This window comes from Gavialis gangeticus, unplaced genomic scaffold, assembly GCF_001723915.1.
Source record: "Gavialis gangeticus isolate Ggan-Ray unplaced genomic scaffold, GavGan_comp1, whole genome shotgun sequence".
NCBI classification, from domain to species: Eukaryota; Metazoa; Chordata; order Crocodylia; family Gavialidae; genus Gavialis; species Gavialis gangeticus.
The window spans coordinates 40,109,954-40,127,196 of record NW_017728996.1 but is presented as its reverse complement, the minus strand read 5'-3'; the positions used below and the strand labels follow the sequence as shown (position 1 = coordinate 40,127,196).

General features: G+C 43.2%; 1 protein-coding gene across 1 annotated transcript; it reads left to right on the top strand.

Moving 5' to 3' along the window:
* Nucleotides 1-88: 88 nt before the first annotated feature.
* GTF2A2 (general transcription factor IIA subunit 2) lies at nt 89-7,185 on the top strand. The gene is made up of 5 exons (XM_019504356.1): nt 89-199; nt 475-628; nt 2,238-2,342; nt 5,040-5,166; nt 6,413-7,185. Exons 2-5 carry the CDS (start codon nt 557-559, stop codon nt 6,436-6,438), a joined length of 330 nt encoding a protein of 109 aa, XP_019359901.1. The 5' UTR covers nt 89-199; nt 475-556; the 3' UTR covers nt 6,439-7,185.
* Nucleotides 7,186-17,243: the final 10,058 nt, after the last annotated feature.

The following is a 17,243-nucleotide window of genomic DNA, read 5'->3' as shown; positions in this document are numbered from 1 at the left end:
GGGTTTAAAAAAAAAAAAAAAAAAATCCACCAGCCTGCGCGGAGTTAAAAAGTGGCACTTCCGGTGGTGGCACTCTTCCGGTTCCGGGTCGCGCGGCGCAGCCTGGGGTTTCCGGCGCTCGGGCTCGGCTGGACCCGTACGGGCTGGGAGGCGGCAGAGGCGGTGGCCGCGAGGGAGCGCGTCCCTCCCTCCCCGCCAGGTGCGCGCGGGCCCTGCCCCTACCCTCGGGGGGAGCCCGGGCTGCGCCCCCCTCCCCGGGGGAGACGCCCTCCCTTGGCCTGGGCCGCAGGGGCCGCCTCGCGGCAGCACAGCAGCACCACAACGCTCCCCTCGCCGAAGCGGCGCCGCCCTGGAAAGGGGGTCAGACTGGAAGCTGCCCCCTGAGGGACTTGGGTTCGTCTGAGTCCGAGCAGAGGCTTTGCTACGTTATGGGTCAGAACCGCTCCGCCTAACACTTTCTCTTGGCTTTCCCAGGCTTTCAATGACAGCGTGAGCCCCAGCAGCTGGTCTGGAGCTGTGCACGAGCAGGAGCGTTTCCACCTTCCCTCAGTAAACCATGGCATATCAGCTGTACAGAAATACCACCCTGGGGAACAGTCTTCAGGAGAGCCTGGATGAGCTCATACAGGTGGGAGATGAGCGGCTTAACCTGAAGGGTGGTAGAGCAGTGAACGAGTGGAGCTGAAATATGCCAAGTGCTTGACCCAGTGGTGTGCAGAGTTTAAAAAAAAAAGGTGGGGGGGGGGGCTCTCTGATTCGTCTGCAGAGACCTTACCAATTCTGTGTTGTTGAGGTGTGGAGACTTTGTTGTTTTGAAATTAAAAGCAGGAATTATACTTCTGGGGCAGTGTTTAAATAAAATATTCTGGCAGAACAAAATGCATTCATGTCTCCTAGTAAATGAATGGCTAAACTATATTCTGAAATAGCCCACTTGATCTGTTTCTCTTTTAGCCATGATAAATAAATAGTTCCTGGGGAGTGAGTGCAACTGTGCTCTCTTTTAATTAGGAAGAAGCATTATAGTGGAAAACTTACTGCTTTTTCATGAGTATAGAAATCTTTGTCAATAGCTTGACTGTAAAGTGTTCAATTTCGTCCTGAAGATGGAGACATTGAGGTGATATAAAAATTCTATGACTACTGATTAACAGGTTCTTCACCCTTCCGGTATTTATATTTTATAAGGAGGTGACTCTCCCACTCTACTCAGCATTGGTGAGACGCCAGCTGGAGTACTGTGTCCAGTTCTGGGTGTCACACTCTTCAAGTTTTACCATGTCCTCGTTAGAGTCAAGAGAAGAGCCACCCCTATGATCAGAGACTTGCATGGCAGACCATACAAGGAAAGGCTGAGGGACCTGGGACTTTTTAGCCTGAAAAAGAGAAGACTGAGAGGGGAGCTGGTAGCAGCTTATTGCTACGTCAGGGGAGTACGTCAGGGGCTCGGTGAACAGCTGTTCACCAAGGCACCTGAGGGGAAAACCAGGAGTAATGGCTCCTGGAAGACCATTTCAGGCTCAACATTAGGAAAAAACTTCTTCAGTTGGGGTGTACAGACTCTGGAGTAAATAAGCTCCCTCCAGAGGTGGTGAAGTCACCTACCCTGGAAATCTTCAAGAGGAGACTGGACGGTCACCTGACCCTACCTGTCATTTTTCTTGCCTGGTGCAGGGGGCTGGACCTGATGATCTTCCAAGGTCCTTTCTAGCCTTACAATCTATGAATCTATTAATTTAATTAAATTTGGGGAGCTGTCCTTAAATTTCAGAGCTGCTAGTTTCAGTCAGTTTGGCCAAATAATTTTGGGTTATGCTACAGTCTAACCGTATTCCTGTCAGCTTTGACTTAGTGAATTACTAATCATGAGAGTGGCTCCTGGGTTGACTGCAGATCTTGGATAGAAAGGCAATTGTAATTTGACTTTATTATCCATATTTCTAGAAAATAGGCATCTCTCCATGTGGATGTATCACTACCATGTTTACACAAGAATTTATATCTTTCTTTTGTGAGAAAAACAATAAAAACAGAAATCTCTTTTCAGTAAAGCTTTATTCAAGAGTTTGTATCATATAAATTTTGCTGTGATAGTTTTACTTAATCCGTATCTGTGTATTTTTAATCCGTAATGTTCTCTAGCTAGAAAAAGTGAAAATTAATGTGCGTTTCTTTTTTTCTTTTTTTTTCTCCCTTATAGTCTCATGTTCTCGTTATTTTTTCCCCCCTTTTTATAGTCGCAGCAAATCACCCCTCAGCTTGCTCTGCAAGTGCTACTTCAGTTTGACAAGGCTATAAATTCAGCATTGGCGCAGCGGGTCAGGAACAGAGTCAATTTCAGGGTAGGTGCACTTTTGTAATTATTAACATCCCCAAGAAGCGGGTGTTGGTATTCAGTGGCAGCAAAGAGAATTTTATCTGTATTTGCCATGATTGAAAAAGTCTGTTTAAGGGTTTATTTTGATTCTAGCAAGACTGCATCTGTATATAACCATTATCTCTACAATATTGAATTTAATTCTTGCTTTTGTATTTGGTTATGACGGATTCCCTGTTCATAGGCTGTTCAAGTTTCTTACGGTTCTGTCCCCTGTCTGGCACAGAACCTTGCAAAGGTTACATCTTGTCAGGGTTGTGCTTGTGGGGGTGTATTTCTGTTGCTGATTTTTTTCCATTCCTAGTTAAGCTTTATATTTGGAGGCAGGCTATTTGTTATATTTCTGGATTAATATACAGAAGTGACCTGTAATACTGCAGTTCTTTGCTGCAATGTACTCAGTAAATGCAAGAATGGTGCTGTGTCAAAGCAGTGAAAATCTCAAAAGCCTTTTGCTCTGTTGCTCACAGAAACCAGTAGGGAGCAGCATATGCAAGTTCAAGCGTCATTCGTAACAAGGTGATAACTCCTAGCAACAGAGACTAGGAAAGGAATCCATCTTCTCTGGAGTGAGAAGATGGAGATAGGAAACATCCAGATGAGCACACATACGGGACGCACATCTCCCATAGGACAAATAGCAGTGGCACCAAGCTGGCTGCTCAGAGCAGTTAGGCTCCGTTTCTAGTAATGCATGCTGCTGCTGCATGTGCCACACTACTCTTTTTAGTGGTTGTTTTTAACAGCAGCCTTCAACTACCTGAATGGGGGGTTGAAAGAGGATGGAGCTAGGCTGTTCTCTGTGGTGGCAGATGACAGAACAAGGGGCAGTGGTCTCAAGTTGCAGCAAGGAAAGTTTAGGTTAGGTATTAGGAGGAATGTTCTCACTAGGAGAGTAGTAAAACACTGGAACAGGTTACCCAGAGAGGTGGTGGAATCTCCATCTTCGGAAGTTTTTAAGACCTGGCTAGACAAAGCTTTGGCTGGGATGATCCAGTTGGGGACTAGATCCAGTTTGAGAAGGGGGTTGGACTACATGACCTCCTGAGGTCCCTTCCAACCCTAATTTTCTATGATTCTATTACTTTAACAGTGTGGTGAATGGGTGCATGTGTGCTATGTGCAGTTTGCAAAATCTCAGACTGCTTTGAGGTGCTGCAAACCGCACATGCATGCTTGTATGGATGCACTCAGGAGGCGGGTGGTACTTTTTGCGGGGAGGAGGGCAGGATTCCTTTTCTTTCCACCATCAAGATAATAGCAGAATTAGGATTCTGTTCTAGAAAACTCCCATGAAAAATGTAGCCTGAAATAAAATTCAGAAAATACATGATGGGTATTTTTGTGACCAAGCTCTAAATAAAACAGATATGTTTATAATCTTTGGTTAATCTATCTGGTAATTCATTCTAGACTTCGGAATGCATGTTATAGTTAACCTTTTGTTTTATTATTATTATTATTATTACACTATTCCAGATCTTGAAGTGCAGAAAAAAGTAATCTCTTAAAAACTATCCAGTTAATATACATAATCTACTCTGGTATTGGGTTAAACAGTGTTCATAGTACACATTTTCTCTGAGCTGCCATGAAGCTTCCTAACTCGTGTACTGCTCATAAACAAGATTTTAGATAATTCTTCATGTTGAATTTTGTACAACCCTATGCAAAAAATGTCCCACATGGTGTGTGTTTACTCTAGTAAGTTTAGGCGAGACAAACCCTTTGTCTAATGTATATTTGAACTTGATTTTGAGAAGACTCATACTGGTGAATCCATTGAAATGTTCTGTCATGGGATGAATTGAGTTGCATGTGTTAAACTGCAAAATATCTTGTACTTCTGGCACTAAGTTTCAAATGCTCTTGAGTCAGAATGAGTCAGAAATGAGTAGTGCTCTGGGTGTGTAGGTTGGCAGTTGCACATGTTGCTGCTTATGAGCAGTAACATGCAAAATACCTGCTAATATACAAAGGCCCTAAATAACCTCATATTGTAATAATATTTGCTGATCTCCACCTCTAGCCACGTAGCTGAGTTGCTTATCAGATGATCCACATATGTCTTGCATTTAAATCCTGACAAAATAATTGTCCTGGTGTGTTCAGGAAGTCGGATAAAGAGTTAGGAGACTATTTGTCTGTTTCGTATAGAACATATATCTTGTTTAAAGGATCACAGTAATAGCTTTGAGTGACCCATGCCCCAGCCTGGCTGACAATAAATTAAATTAAATGCAGGTGTCTGACTGACTGTCCTTCCTCTAAAGCCTGGAAAATCCATCATTATTACTAGCTGCCTTGTATGATGCTTCTTAAAGTATAATGTTCATACATGAGTATGAGCAACTTCTGCCACATGGGGGCGTTCAAACTACATAGTTTTCCTTAGAATTGCCTAAAAATACCTAGTTTTGTGCTTGCATGTTCTGCCTAGCAAATAGTCCAGTAGCAAAGACTAAGGATAAAAAGTCCATAGAGTCTGAAGTTAAAGTAACTTTGTTAACTTTCATTTGGTGAGTCTCCATAAACTATGTAAAATAGCTGCTTTGACAGTGGGATAAGATAAGAATTTTTCAACTGCTAAACATCCTTGTCTTTGTTACCACACTGGTGATATCCATTATATAATTGTTTATGCTATATCTTTCTTTTAAAGGGCTCCCTGAATACATACAGGTTCTGTGACAATGTATGGACATTTGTACTGAACGATGTTGAATTTAGGGAGGTTACTGAACTCGTGAAAGTGGATAAAGTGAAAATTGTAGCATGTGATGGAAAAAGTAAGTGCTAAAATACAGTGTAAATATTATCTTGGTAGAGACATCCAGCTTAAGTGGACTTATGAAACCTGGTTCACGCAGCCAGAGTCATTAACAGACTGAGGGAATATTTGTGATTGGAGCTGTCTCTGTCTCTGGTTACTGAACTCAGTTTAAACTGGGAATTCCGGCTCTTCTGTACAGAAATAAGATCATTTGAAAAATGAGATAATTAGCTCAGATGGGAGTGTGTGTGTGTTCTGGGCTATATCATTGAGTCCTAGCTAAAGCTGATGTATGAATTATAGTTGCCTTAGTATTAGTCTTTAAGTGTATGAATCAATAAGCCTAGAGTGCTGCCAAACATAAATATGATCACCCCTACTTGTCAGTGATTAAGTTATACAGCTTAAAAAATATGGTAACAAAATAGGAATTATTTTGTCTGTCTGCTTAACCTTGCAGTTATGACATTACCACCATGATATACTGAAGCAAAGCGAGAATATTCTTTTCAGCAATCAGTACATTAAAGAATGCCTGTGTTGGCAGTAAGCAAATAACAGTGGTTGAACACTGGGAACAGCTAGTTCAATATTCCAGGGAACCAAAGAAATTAGGGTGTCCAGACTCTGGAATAAGTTCCCTCCAGAGGTGGTGCAATCACCTACCCTGGAAATCTTCAAGAGGAGACTGGACAGTCATCTTGCTGGGATCACCTGACCCCACCTGTCATTTTTCCTGCTTGGTGCAGGGGGCTGGACCCAATGAGTTTCCGAGGTCCCTTCCAGCCTTACAATCTATGACCATCGCATGCATACTGCTCATAGAATATCTGATTATCTACTTTATTTAGGAAAATGTGTTGTTCAGATGCTTTTCCTGGAAAAAAAAAACAACACTTGGTCACTTTGACAGGTTGGTTTATAAGATCTGAAACTGTGGCCCGGAAGAATAATCTTTATAGCCTTTGGCTGATTTGTTCCAGCTACTTAAGATTCCCTGGAAAAAAATGCAGAGTTTTCCCTGCTTTGTGGCTCCCTGCCACTGGCCTGACTCTGGGGGCGGTTTAAGATTGTTCCTGAACAATTGCTTTAAGTAATTCTGCACGTAACTGTTCTCCAGCACTGGGTATGCATGTTGTCTTTTCCACATAGATAGTTTTTGATGCATCTGTTATAGCAGTTAAAGGAAAAGTTTGATTTAATGTTGATTCCTACCAGCTTGTATATGTTTACATTTACTTCCTCTTTTTTTTTTCCCCTAGATACTGGTTCCAATACTGCAGAATGAATAGAAATGTGGTTTGTGTGCAACATTTTCTGTTAATATGCAGCACTTTCAGGAGAGAAGCGTGGAAAAGGACTGTTCATAATTTATTGTAGTGATGCAGATATAAACCAATACATCACAGAATGGCAGCAGGAAGAGACCTTTGTAGCATTTCTTCGGTTCACCTTATAGGGCATGAAGAAAACAGTTACTTTTTTAAATGACAAAACAAATATTGTTGTCCTTTTTTGTTCAAAGTAATTTCTCTAATAAAACTTTTTATTTAAAAAATTCTAGAGGGGTAAGTGGAGGTTCATTGAAAACAACCTGCCACAAAAATACTCCAGGCCCTGAGTGAACTGTGGTTGGTGTAAGAAACTAGATATACAGGCTTTCTTGGGCTACATCCATTATTTCTGGGAGGACTCTAGCTTGCAGTGTTTTTAATATCCTGGACATTGAAAATTATTATAATCTTGCTCAAATGCTCTCCTTGTCCAATTTTTTCATATGCATTGATTTAAAGGAGTTGACTTACTGCTTTTTATCCACAGATTAAATTAAAAGCCAACTGAAAATACAGAATTGCAGAAACAGGCTGGGAAGGGACCTCAAGAAGTCATTTAACTCATTCTCATTCTAAAGCAGAATGAAATGGACCTAAATGAAATATTTGTCACCTTTTTTTTTTTTTTTAAACTTCCAATGAGAGGGACATTGTGTCCTCCCTCAGCAGCCTGTCCAGTTACTTGACCATACTTACAGTTGAAAAGATTCCTTCCCCCCTCTCCTTTGTTTTTGCATTACTTTTACATAATCAACAGATGTAATGTTTGCAGTGCTTCAAGTGTTTTTTAGGTACTATAGAAAGAGAAGGAACAAGCAATGCACAGTGCCCTAGCACTCCAGATTGGCCTGAACTATATAAAATGACCCTGGATGAAACAGGAGCAACTCTGAAGCGGTCTGAAGTGAAAAGCTTCAAATTGTTCTGTCCAGAGTGACAGGACATTGTTCAGCTACCATTGTCTCATAATGTTCTGCTTCTTCCCACCCCTCTGTCTCCTGTGAGGTTCCCCCTTTTGTGCCTTACTGCCATCTGTACTGCCCTAAGGGTCATAGAGTCTTTCATGTGTGACATCACCTTCTTAAACCCAGGTGCAGAAGCATAATGCAGCCACCATTTTCTGGACAACTGGCAGAAAATTGACTTCTTATGTACAGCATGAACATGTTCAAGTACCTACTCATCCACTGTATGAATGAGGTGTACCAAGAAGGTCAGAGAAATGCTCAACTTAATTCTCTAGCTAGAGTAAGGAGAGCACTTGGCAAACCCTCAGGCTGTGTATGTGCAGCATGCATTAGAGGTAGCCACTCATGGGCATAACTAGCACTTGCATTAGTGGGGCCAAAGCAAACATTCTGAAGACAGTATTGTGATGGTAGCCCTGTCCCAAGTGTCTGTTGGGTGGTATATTTACTATAAGGAACTCTTCAAAATTCTTGTAGGTGATAATGCCATTGAGACATGCTTTGTTATCAACTCTGTCAGAGAGCTCAGTGTCCACCTCAATAGCCCTGTGGACCCAAAGCACTGTGAGAAGGCTCCAGCCTGAAACAAGAGGATCCTAGGGAAGGCCCTTCTATTCAGGACCACTGAGCTTGGGCCATACCAGCCACTGAGACAAGACAGCTTATGGCACCAATATTGGAGAAGACCAGTTGATTATCTTGCCATCATTTTGGATGACTTCCCTGTCATCCTTTTGGTACTTGGAGCACCAGCCCTGCATACCAAACACACTGGTGACTAGTAGCACACCCATGCTCTGGGAGCATCACTAAATTTTTCCCTTCCTCTCATACAAGCCATAGGAATCCAGAGGCCTGCTTTGTACAAGGCAAACTATAGCTCGAGGACTGTATCCAGCCTGCAAATTGATCCTATCCTGCTCACTGGCCGCTGCTGGGGGCCTGAGGAGGGAGGGTTCTGCCATATCTGGTCTCAGCTGCACAACACAAAGACTCCTCCTGCCCCCCCCCAGCCAGGTTCCTGTTGGCACAGTGTGGTCCTGGCACCATGGCTGCTGGCAGCCAGGTCCACATGGGATGGGATGCAGTGTGCTGAGTAGCCCTCCCACCTGCCTTCCATGATGAGCCACTGCTACCACAGCACCACTAGGAGGTGTGTCTGTTCCAGCCACAGAGGGGGGGGCTCAGCCCTGGGCAACTGCCCCCAACTTTCCTGGTGCAGTGTAGTGGCAGCAGTTCATCACAGCAGATGGGTGGGCAGGACAGCTACTTGGCACACTGCATTGCACCCTGTCCCGTGCAGGCCCAGATGCTGGTGGCTGCAATGCCAGGACTGCGCAATGCCAACAGGAAGCCAGGTTGGGTGGCTGGATGTGGTGAGGTGGAGTCTGCGTGCTGTATAGCCTGGCCCTTGCTGCAGCAGAGCAGAATGGCACAGGGCACCGCCCTCCCTCCTAGGCTCCTGGCAGTGGCCAGCAAGCTGGATAGGATCAATTAGCATCTCCCCAGCCCCCTTCTCTCCCTCCTGCCCTCAACAGCTCACAAAGCTCATTAAGTGGACCCTTCAGCGCAAATTGCATACCCCTATACTACAGTCAGTATACTGGGTACAGGTGTGTATGTGTTCCATCAGTGAAGGAGATAAAAAGCATGGTAAGGTAGGTAAAGTGTGACCTGAAGAGCAGAAGCAATACCTTGAGATACTGCTCTCTGAGAGACTGGAGGGCAAGAAAGCCATAAGCACGTATTGTCTAGTCCCACCAGGAATGCAGTGCACTTGAAACCAGCCAGGCTTGCAAAGCAGAAAGCAGAAGCTGAGAGGTGTGATGCTTCTGGTTAGCTGCCCTCTGAAGCCTCAGGATTCATAAGAGGGATGCTGGGAACCACCAGCAGCTGTGGAGCAGTGCAACTGCATCAGGTCCTAAGTATTTTGAGGCATGTGAGCTGGGAGGACCTGCATGTTTGTGGGGTACCGATGTGCTCAAACTGAGGGTTCTTTAAATAAAGGTGGGGTTTGAAACATTTTGAACATATGCCCAAACCCTCACACAATCACGGTTACTTCAGGTATAATAGTATTGTGCAACTTTTGAAAATCTGAGTCTAGATCCTCTGATTTCTGATGACATTCTTTGGCAGCAAGATGGCTTTTCCTTCCTTGACAGATGCTTTTCCAACATTCTACCCCTCTAAGCAGTCAGTTCAGTTATTACATTATAGTGGATTATCCTCTATGAATGGTTCGCACCGTTTTTCTTGTAAAATTTTAAAATTAATGCAAAGGTATCCAGAGCAAATAAGTTTTTGATCAAGCCGTATGCAAAAGCGAATTTTGGAGATGAGTGTTTTGGGCGCACATGGAGTGAAGAGGAATAGTGATCATAACAGCAGCAGCATCTTTACCAGTGGGTAGACTCTGCCTTTCCCTTTCTCTAACCCAAGCTTTCATGCCATGTATCAGAGTTTGAACACAGCTAGGGGGCAGTTTAAATGGAAGTAATGCAGCACAGACAATTGTACCAAAATGGGGGGAAAAGCTAAAGGCAAGCCATGGGCTTCCTTGTATATCTTTGATTTAATGCACTGGAAGGAGACATTGGTCTGAAACTTGTTTTAAATGTTGCATGTAGAATTCCAATAGATGGTGACTCTGCTATACGTCCTACATATTGTGACTATATTGCAGAAGAAGTCTTTGTTTTAAGCTTGATTATTCTTCTTGAGTCTTATTTGCTTACATAATATTGGCACCTTACTGCCATGAGTAGAAACATTAATGTAAGAGATCCCTGTACTGTTTCTATCATATGCCCTTTTTTTGCTGAGTTTATTGGATGTATTTGGGTCTGGTTAATGATGCATGAAATTAATTCATTTATCAAGACAAATTATTACCTTTCTATCACCCAAAGAATGCAAATAATTCCAAATATATTTATTTGATGGCACAGCCCTAGTTCAAGTTATCTCGAATGATGAGCTTTTATTGCAGTAAAAGTTGGTACTTTTTACAGCTAACAAGATATTTCCACAGGCAAGTGCACACAGTATGCAGCACAGAACCAGTATCTCAAGCCTGCCATGAAGACAAGTGGACAGAATTTGGCACCCTAGTGCCTTGAGTAGAAAGGTTAGTGTAAGAGATCCCTGTGCTATTTCTCTAGTGGCCCTTTTTGCTGTACTTGCTGGATGTATTTTTGAATGCCATAGCCTTCAGAGTTGCTTTTGCATTCAAAGGGAGTGGTGCTGGGTAATTGGAGCGCTGTACTGAACTTTCACCTGTGTACTTTAGTGATAGGAGTGGGTTACTAATCACTTATTACAATGTGTGGCTCTTGAAAACACCCAGTGATTCTGTCCAACTTACCTGTACCATATGTTAACTGCCCTTTAATTTTAAACACTTCTGACGGGGTTTCCCTCTATCTCTACTTCTTCATTATGTCCCCTAGGTTTTAAGTTCATCCATTTATCAGGTAACTTTATCATCATCTGAGGCACCTGAGTTTGCAATTCTGTTATCTCTTCTCCTACCTGAAGTCTTTGATTTTTCTTTTTTTTTTTTGCTATAAACACTGTTAACCCCTCCTGTGCTTTCTCCAGGAAATGGTTTTGCCAGAGGCAACTGATATTCTCCATACAGTCCCAGCGGAGGTCAGGGGGAGGAGGAGGGAGTGTTAGCTTCTTTCTCTATGTCATAAGAAATAGGGAGCACAACTCACTCAAGTGTACAGATGTGGCTGAGAGAGCAGCAGGCTGTTGGAGATGGACATAGTCCCTAGCTAGTATTCCTCAGTCCTGAAGGGTGACAGTATTCCTTACTATCCCTTGGGACTGAAGGGTGATGGCTGGGATGGGTCTAATCCTTGCTGGGAACGGTCCACAGTTTCTTAGGAGCCAAGCCACTCCCTGTATCCTGACACCACATCTCCCCACACTGTCCAAGCAGATGGCATCCCAAGCAAATCCCTCTTCTCCATGTCGCAAAAGTGTGGTTTCTGGGCTGAGAGTGGATTACTGTCTCCCAGGTGCAGGCGCCATACAGGCGATTGTATCGGGCTTGTGGGACCCTTCCATAAGCCCTGCCCTCGCTGCCCCTCTCCAAGCCCCCATGTGGGAGGTGCAGCTCTGGTTGCTAAGAAACAAACCCCCACACCAGCCTGGCCTGGTGCACTCCAGCCCTGAGCCAGGGGGCCTGGAGACAAGGTGGCTCTGGCTGAGGCTATTGCCTGCCCCCTCCCCCCACAGCTGTTCCCAGCCCTCCCTGCCTGGGAGACTAGGAATTGAGGCAAAAGCCCCACTGGGCTGGGGTCAAGGACTCCTGTTCAGGGAAAGGGTGTGAAAGTGTGGGGGGCCATCCACTATGTGGGCAGGCTGGGCTGGCCCCACATGCTGCAGGAGCTGCACATTATGGGGCTGGGTTGAACTACCACATGCAGCTGGGAACTCAAGTGGGAATACAAGAGCTGAGCACTATGGGCCTGGGTGGGGCTGGCCTCACACGCTGCTGCCACCTGCGGGCGAAGACTTGGGTAGGAGTACAGGAGCTTCACGCTGTGGGGCCAGGTGGGGCTGGACCTGCACCATGCCACTATGTGCAGCCAGGGACTTGAGTGGAAGTGCAGATGCTGCATGTTATGGAGTCAGGTGGGGCTGGCCCTGCACCCTGCCACCATGTGAGGCTGGGGACTCAGGCAGGAGCGCTGTTGGGCAGGGTGGGGCTGGCCCTGCACACTACTGCCATGTGCTGCCAGGGACTTGGACAGGAGCTGCAAGTTATGGGGCCAGATGGGGCTGGCCCTGCAGTCTGCTACCACCTGTGGCTGGGGACTGGGGTGAGAGTGCAGGGAGCTGCACACTGGGGCTGGGCAGAGCAGGTCCTGCTTGCTGCCACCACATGCAGCTCCAGGGCCTCCGAGGACCTCGGCCCTCACATTCCCACAGACCCCACCCTGAGCCATACCCCAAATGCACCCACACCCTCCTACAGGCCCCGCACATACTTCCTGCCCCACACCCCACCCACCATACCCACACACACACACTCATTCCCCAACCACACCCCAATATACACCCCTTTACCCCCCTCCCCCCACAATAAACAAGAGTAAGACCTGTATTTTGAGCTATTATGCAATTGCCTCTAGATACACTATACTGATGCACACATACATCAGGAGAAAAATATTTTTTTTAAATAATAAAATAAGTTATAGTAGATATTTGATTTTTTTTTAAGTATATGATTTGATTTTTTTTTTCTTCCAGTTTCAAGATGACACCCCCCCTCTCCCCCCAAGGAGTACTTCTCGGTCAAAGGCTTGGACTTGTAGTGGCAAAGGTCAGGGGTTAGGGGCTGGACTGCTGGTCCCAAAATGGTGACCAGAGGGTGGGGCACCTATCAAGGGACAGAGCTACCCTTGCAGCCCTCGACAGCTCACCATAACTCCTTAAGTGGCCCTCCAGCTGAAATAATTGCCCTCCCCTGCTCCATCCACAACCTCCACTAAGTGGGTATACCCACTGTACTTTTACAGTCTCAACTCTCTGGTCACATAGAAAGCAAAAATTGAAGTATCCACTTTATTTATCTATCTATAGTAAAAGAAATGCAGTTTTGTTGACATACTTATGTGCCATAGCTCAGTGACTATTCAGTGAAAGAAAAAGAGATTTTCTTCTGGGCAAGTGAAGGACAGCTGTATGGCAGCACTGCATACGCAGCTGCAATCCCCTGTGCCCTTGGTTAAAATGAGACAGTTCTTCCTGCCACAAAGAACTTGTAAGCAGAGTGGACAACAGCCAAACCAAACAGATACATGTTGTGTAAAAATCAAGAAATATAAGGTACATAATGATGATACTCAAAGGTAGAAGCCTCAAATGTTGAAATAGAAGTTACGGGAAAAGCCATGCACCTGAACATCGGCAGATATGGAGGTATTTACTTATGGTTGCTGTCTCCTACCTATTACCCTTCATTTGCAAGCTCTAATGTCCTTATGAGGGAGAGGACTCTACTGTCTCTCATCATGCAGCTGATCTTTGGAGAGATGGTGCAATTGTGAAATGAAAGCCCCCAGTAGAAGGTTCTTTTCATTAACTTGTGTACCTAGCTCAGTTATGACTCCAGCTTGGTGCCTCCCTACTCATCTTAAGTTGTGCATCACAACAGTTAGTTCCTCCTTGAAAAGCTTGAAACTACCTAGGACAATATGTTGCAGGCCAATCTGACATGCCCCAACTGTCTACAATAAAAGAAAAGTGATTGACATTTTCTAAATATTTGGAAAACAAATGCCACAGGGCATTTGTTGTCTTTTTCTGTAAATACAAGACCACTATCTTTTGAGATGTGGAACTAGCACCACAGGTTATAAGGTGAAGGTTCATAGTATATGTGCTCTATAGAAAGGCCCAGTAACAGCACATAGAGGAAACAATGTTGATCTCCAAGGCAATAGTGTTCTGTAGCAATATAATAGTTGAAGATTGTTTTATGCTGTCCTGTACTTGTAAGTTAAATGAGTCATGATTTTGCTTTCTGAGACCTAACAAAGACAAATTAAGCATTTTTTATTTTTTTGTTTCCCTTGCCAAAGGGAATAAAAGGATAAATGAACTTAGGAGTACAGCATGGAATTAAATACATTGTCTTTGATTTCCTCATTCTCATTTAATCTTTATTTACTTTTGCATTTGTTTAATGAATTTTTTATCAATCATTTACCTGTGGATGGGGAAAACAAATACGTTCTATTTTTACTGAATTATTCTGTTTTTCATCTCAAATTCTATCTTCATGGTAGATTTGGCAGGTTCACTAATAACCAGAGCACCTCAAGGGACGACAAGGTCGAATGGTCACAAACTCATCCAGGACCATTTCAGGCTGGACTAAGGAAGAACTTCCTTACTGTCTGAGCCCCCAACATCTGGAATAGACTGCCGCTGGAGGTGGTTCAAGCACCTGCTTTGAATGCCTTCAAGAGAAATGTGGATGTTTATCTTGCTGGGATCCTATGACCCCTGCTGACTTCCCACCCCTGGGAAAGGGCGCTGGACTCAAAGATCTTCTGAGGTCCCTTCCCGCCCTAATGTGTATGAAACCTATGAAATAACAACACACCACCCTCTTTTTCCAGCACCTCCATATAGCTTTTTCAGTGATAGGGTGGGTCAGATCTTCAGTACTGGCTAGTGTAGATGTGGGTGTGCGCATGTGGATTTTTTTGCATGCCTGGATGTGTACATCTGATTCAGTGTTCCAAATAAAATGAAAGTCTTCATGTGATTCAAATTCAAATACATACCCATTTTTCACAAGTGCGATCAGTTAGACATGCAAGTGGGCATGCAAGCTCAGAGGCAATTTTTTACTCTGTTTCTACTGATGTTATAAAACACACCTAAATGTTGAAGCAGTGGGAAAATAGAAAGGTTAATAAATAAATGTCCTCTCAGAAATACAAAGGGGAAAACAACACAAGAGACTTGTTTTTTACTATCTTTGAAGCATGAACCTCTCTTAATAATGCTAGATTTTGTGAGAGGATGGTATGCCATATTTGTGCATATTGATCCTACCATCATATGTAGAAGTAAATGTACATTAATAAAATCTTAACAACAAGTTTGCAACAAGTTGCCATCAAATGTTGGTAAGCTACTTTTACTTAAACACATATGTGGCATAATACCAGAACACTAAAATCAAATACCACTAATCCCTTCTGTCTTCAACCTAGACTTGACTTGAGCCATTTTCACACCCAGTATTAAGATATAAGATATTCTCTATGTACACATATCAGGTCACAGTTATTCTTACAACATTGTTTGTAATGGCAGCTGCTCATCCGGCTCCTTTCTTTCTTTTTCATTATGAGGCGGTTTTTTGGAAGTGTTTACAGTTTCTAAAGCATCAGATCAACCTGCAACAGTATGAAACCAAAAAAAGCAACTTGTCCAAACTTGGAGGGGCAACGGACCTGTGCACTTAGAAGCAAGGAAAAAGGACAGTAAAAGTAGAGCAAGAATAAAGCCTCACAAAAGAGTTGAAGTGCTTCTATCTTATCTGGTGTTCAACTTCCCTGAGAAGCATGAACTTAAGGAAGTTCCTGGATTTTGCAACAAAAGAGTGCAGTGCCAGATCTTTGTTAACTCAGGTTGGGTGGTAGATATTAAGTAACTCATACTAAGTGTTATCAAATAGACGTCATTTAAGGAAGAGAAGTTTTTTAACACAGGGTGAGGGCAAAGAAGGAAAAATTTATGAGTGATTCTTAGCAAATGAAAAAGGATGTTTGTTCAGAAATTTAATGTGTGCTATACTGCAATGTGATTATCTCATGCTTGAGATGTGCTGAGTGCCTCCATCCTCCATGGCTGTCAGGAGGAGAAAAAATCAGCATCTTATGAGGTCCTTAGTCCAGCCCTTTGATGAGTTTGACTTGCTCATCTGTATTTAAAGTGACCTCAGGTGGTGGCTTATGTTAGGCTGTCCTGGGGGAGACCAAGGGTTTCCCTCCACTCTTGGACACAGACATTCTCAGGAACTTCTCTCTCTGCTATTCCTCAGAAAGGGTTAGAGGTACTCTTTCAGTAGTAGAAGATAAAGTTAAGTTTACAGGCAATCAGGCACTGATTCAGCCATAGTGACCAATTTATTTGTGGCCTCTTCTATACTGCTTTTTCATGTACCAGAGATGAATATCCAGTAAGCATCAGCACTTGAAACCAAAAGCTGTACAGGGGTATGTTAATAATGAAATTAAATCAAGGCGTAGGGACTTATTTGCAAAAACTACATGAAATTACCTCTGGTAGAGATGGAATAAGCTATCACCATCTGAGTGTAGTTGGAAAAGTTATGACTGGGTTTGTGCTGTACATGTAGAATTGGGGGAGTCTCATCTATTTGTGTGGCATTTAAACTATAACATTCTCTTTCATTTTGCATGTGGAGCACAAGAAAGAACTATCGTGCTGTGCATTCTTGACCTCCTTTAATCTTGCCTGGGCTGCTCCAAATAAATATAGCCCTGGCAATAAGGTTTTGTGCTTGACCATTTTAAATTAAATTTTAAATTACATTTTAAATTAAATTCAATTAATGACCATTTTAAATTCAATTAATATTGTATTAAATTAATAATTAAACTGAAGACAAAGAGAAACTTCAGATGTTAACACAGCAGGTTTCTAGTTCCAGTATTTCTGAAATGTTGCATCATCATTTTTGCTGGCTTAGGTGGTTATTGTGTTACTGTATTTATTGATTCAGAAGAAAGCTAAGAACCTAAAGAATCTTTTAACTCCTGTTAAAGCAGGACAGATGCTACAAAATTTTTTCAGGGACACACTGGAAAGGAATTTGCGTGAAACAGCTTTGCCCTCTCACCTTTTTGCTTTTGTTCCATTAATGCTCTACAGAGCACAGGTTTTCTCATGAGAGAGAGGGTACAGGAATCCTCACATAGACATTTACACACAAATGTTATCACTTTTGAAAACTCTTTTTCTGTATTGGAGGATATGATATGCATAACCCAGTTCGAATAGCAAATGCCAAATAGCGAAGCAAGGATCTCAATAAGTCCAAAAGTTTGAGTATGTTCACTTACATCATTTGTCAATAATTACAGATTGCAATATTTTCAAACATTGCCAAAGTCTGTTTGCAGACAATATTGAAATCAAAAAACAAATTAAAGATGTCAGGTACACGGTTTGCTACAAATTTAGTTCTGAAAATACAAGCTGATGCCTATGATGCCTTATAGGCACAG

Excerpts from the sequence above, each read along its gene's own strand:
- GTF2A2 (XM_019504356.1), top strand. The coding sequence starts at position 557 with ATGGCATATCAGCTGTACAGAAATACCACCCTGGGGAACAGTCTTCAG. Across the intron at positions 629-2,237 it reads GCCTGGATGAGCTCATACAG|TCGCAGCAAATCACCCCTCA; the intron begins GTGGGAGATGAG and ends CCCTTTTTATAG. Across the intron at positions 2,343-5,039 it reads GGAACAGAGTCAATTTCAGG|GGCTCCCTGAATACATACAG; the intron begins GTAGGTGCACTT and ends TTTCTTTTAAAG.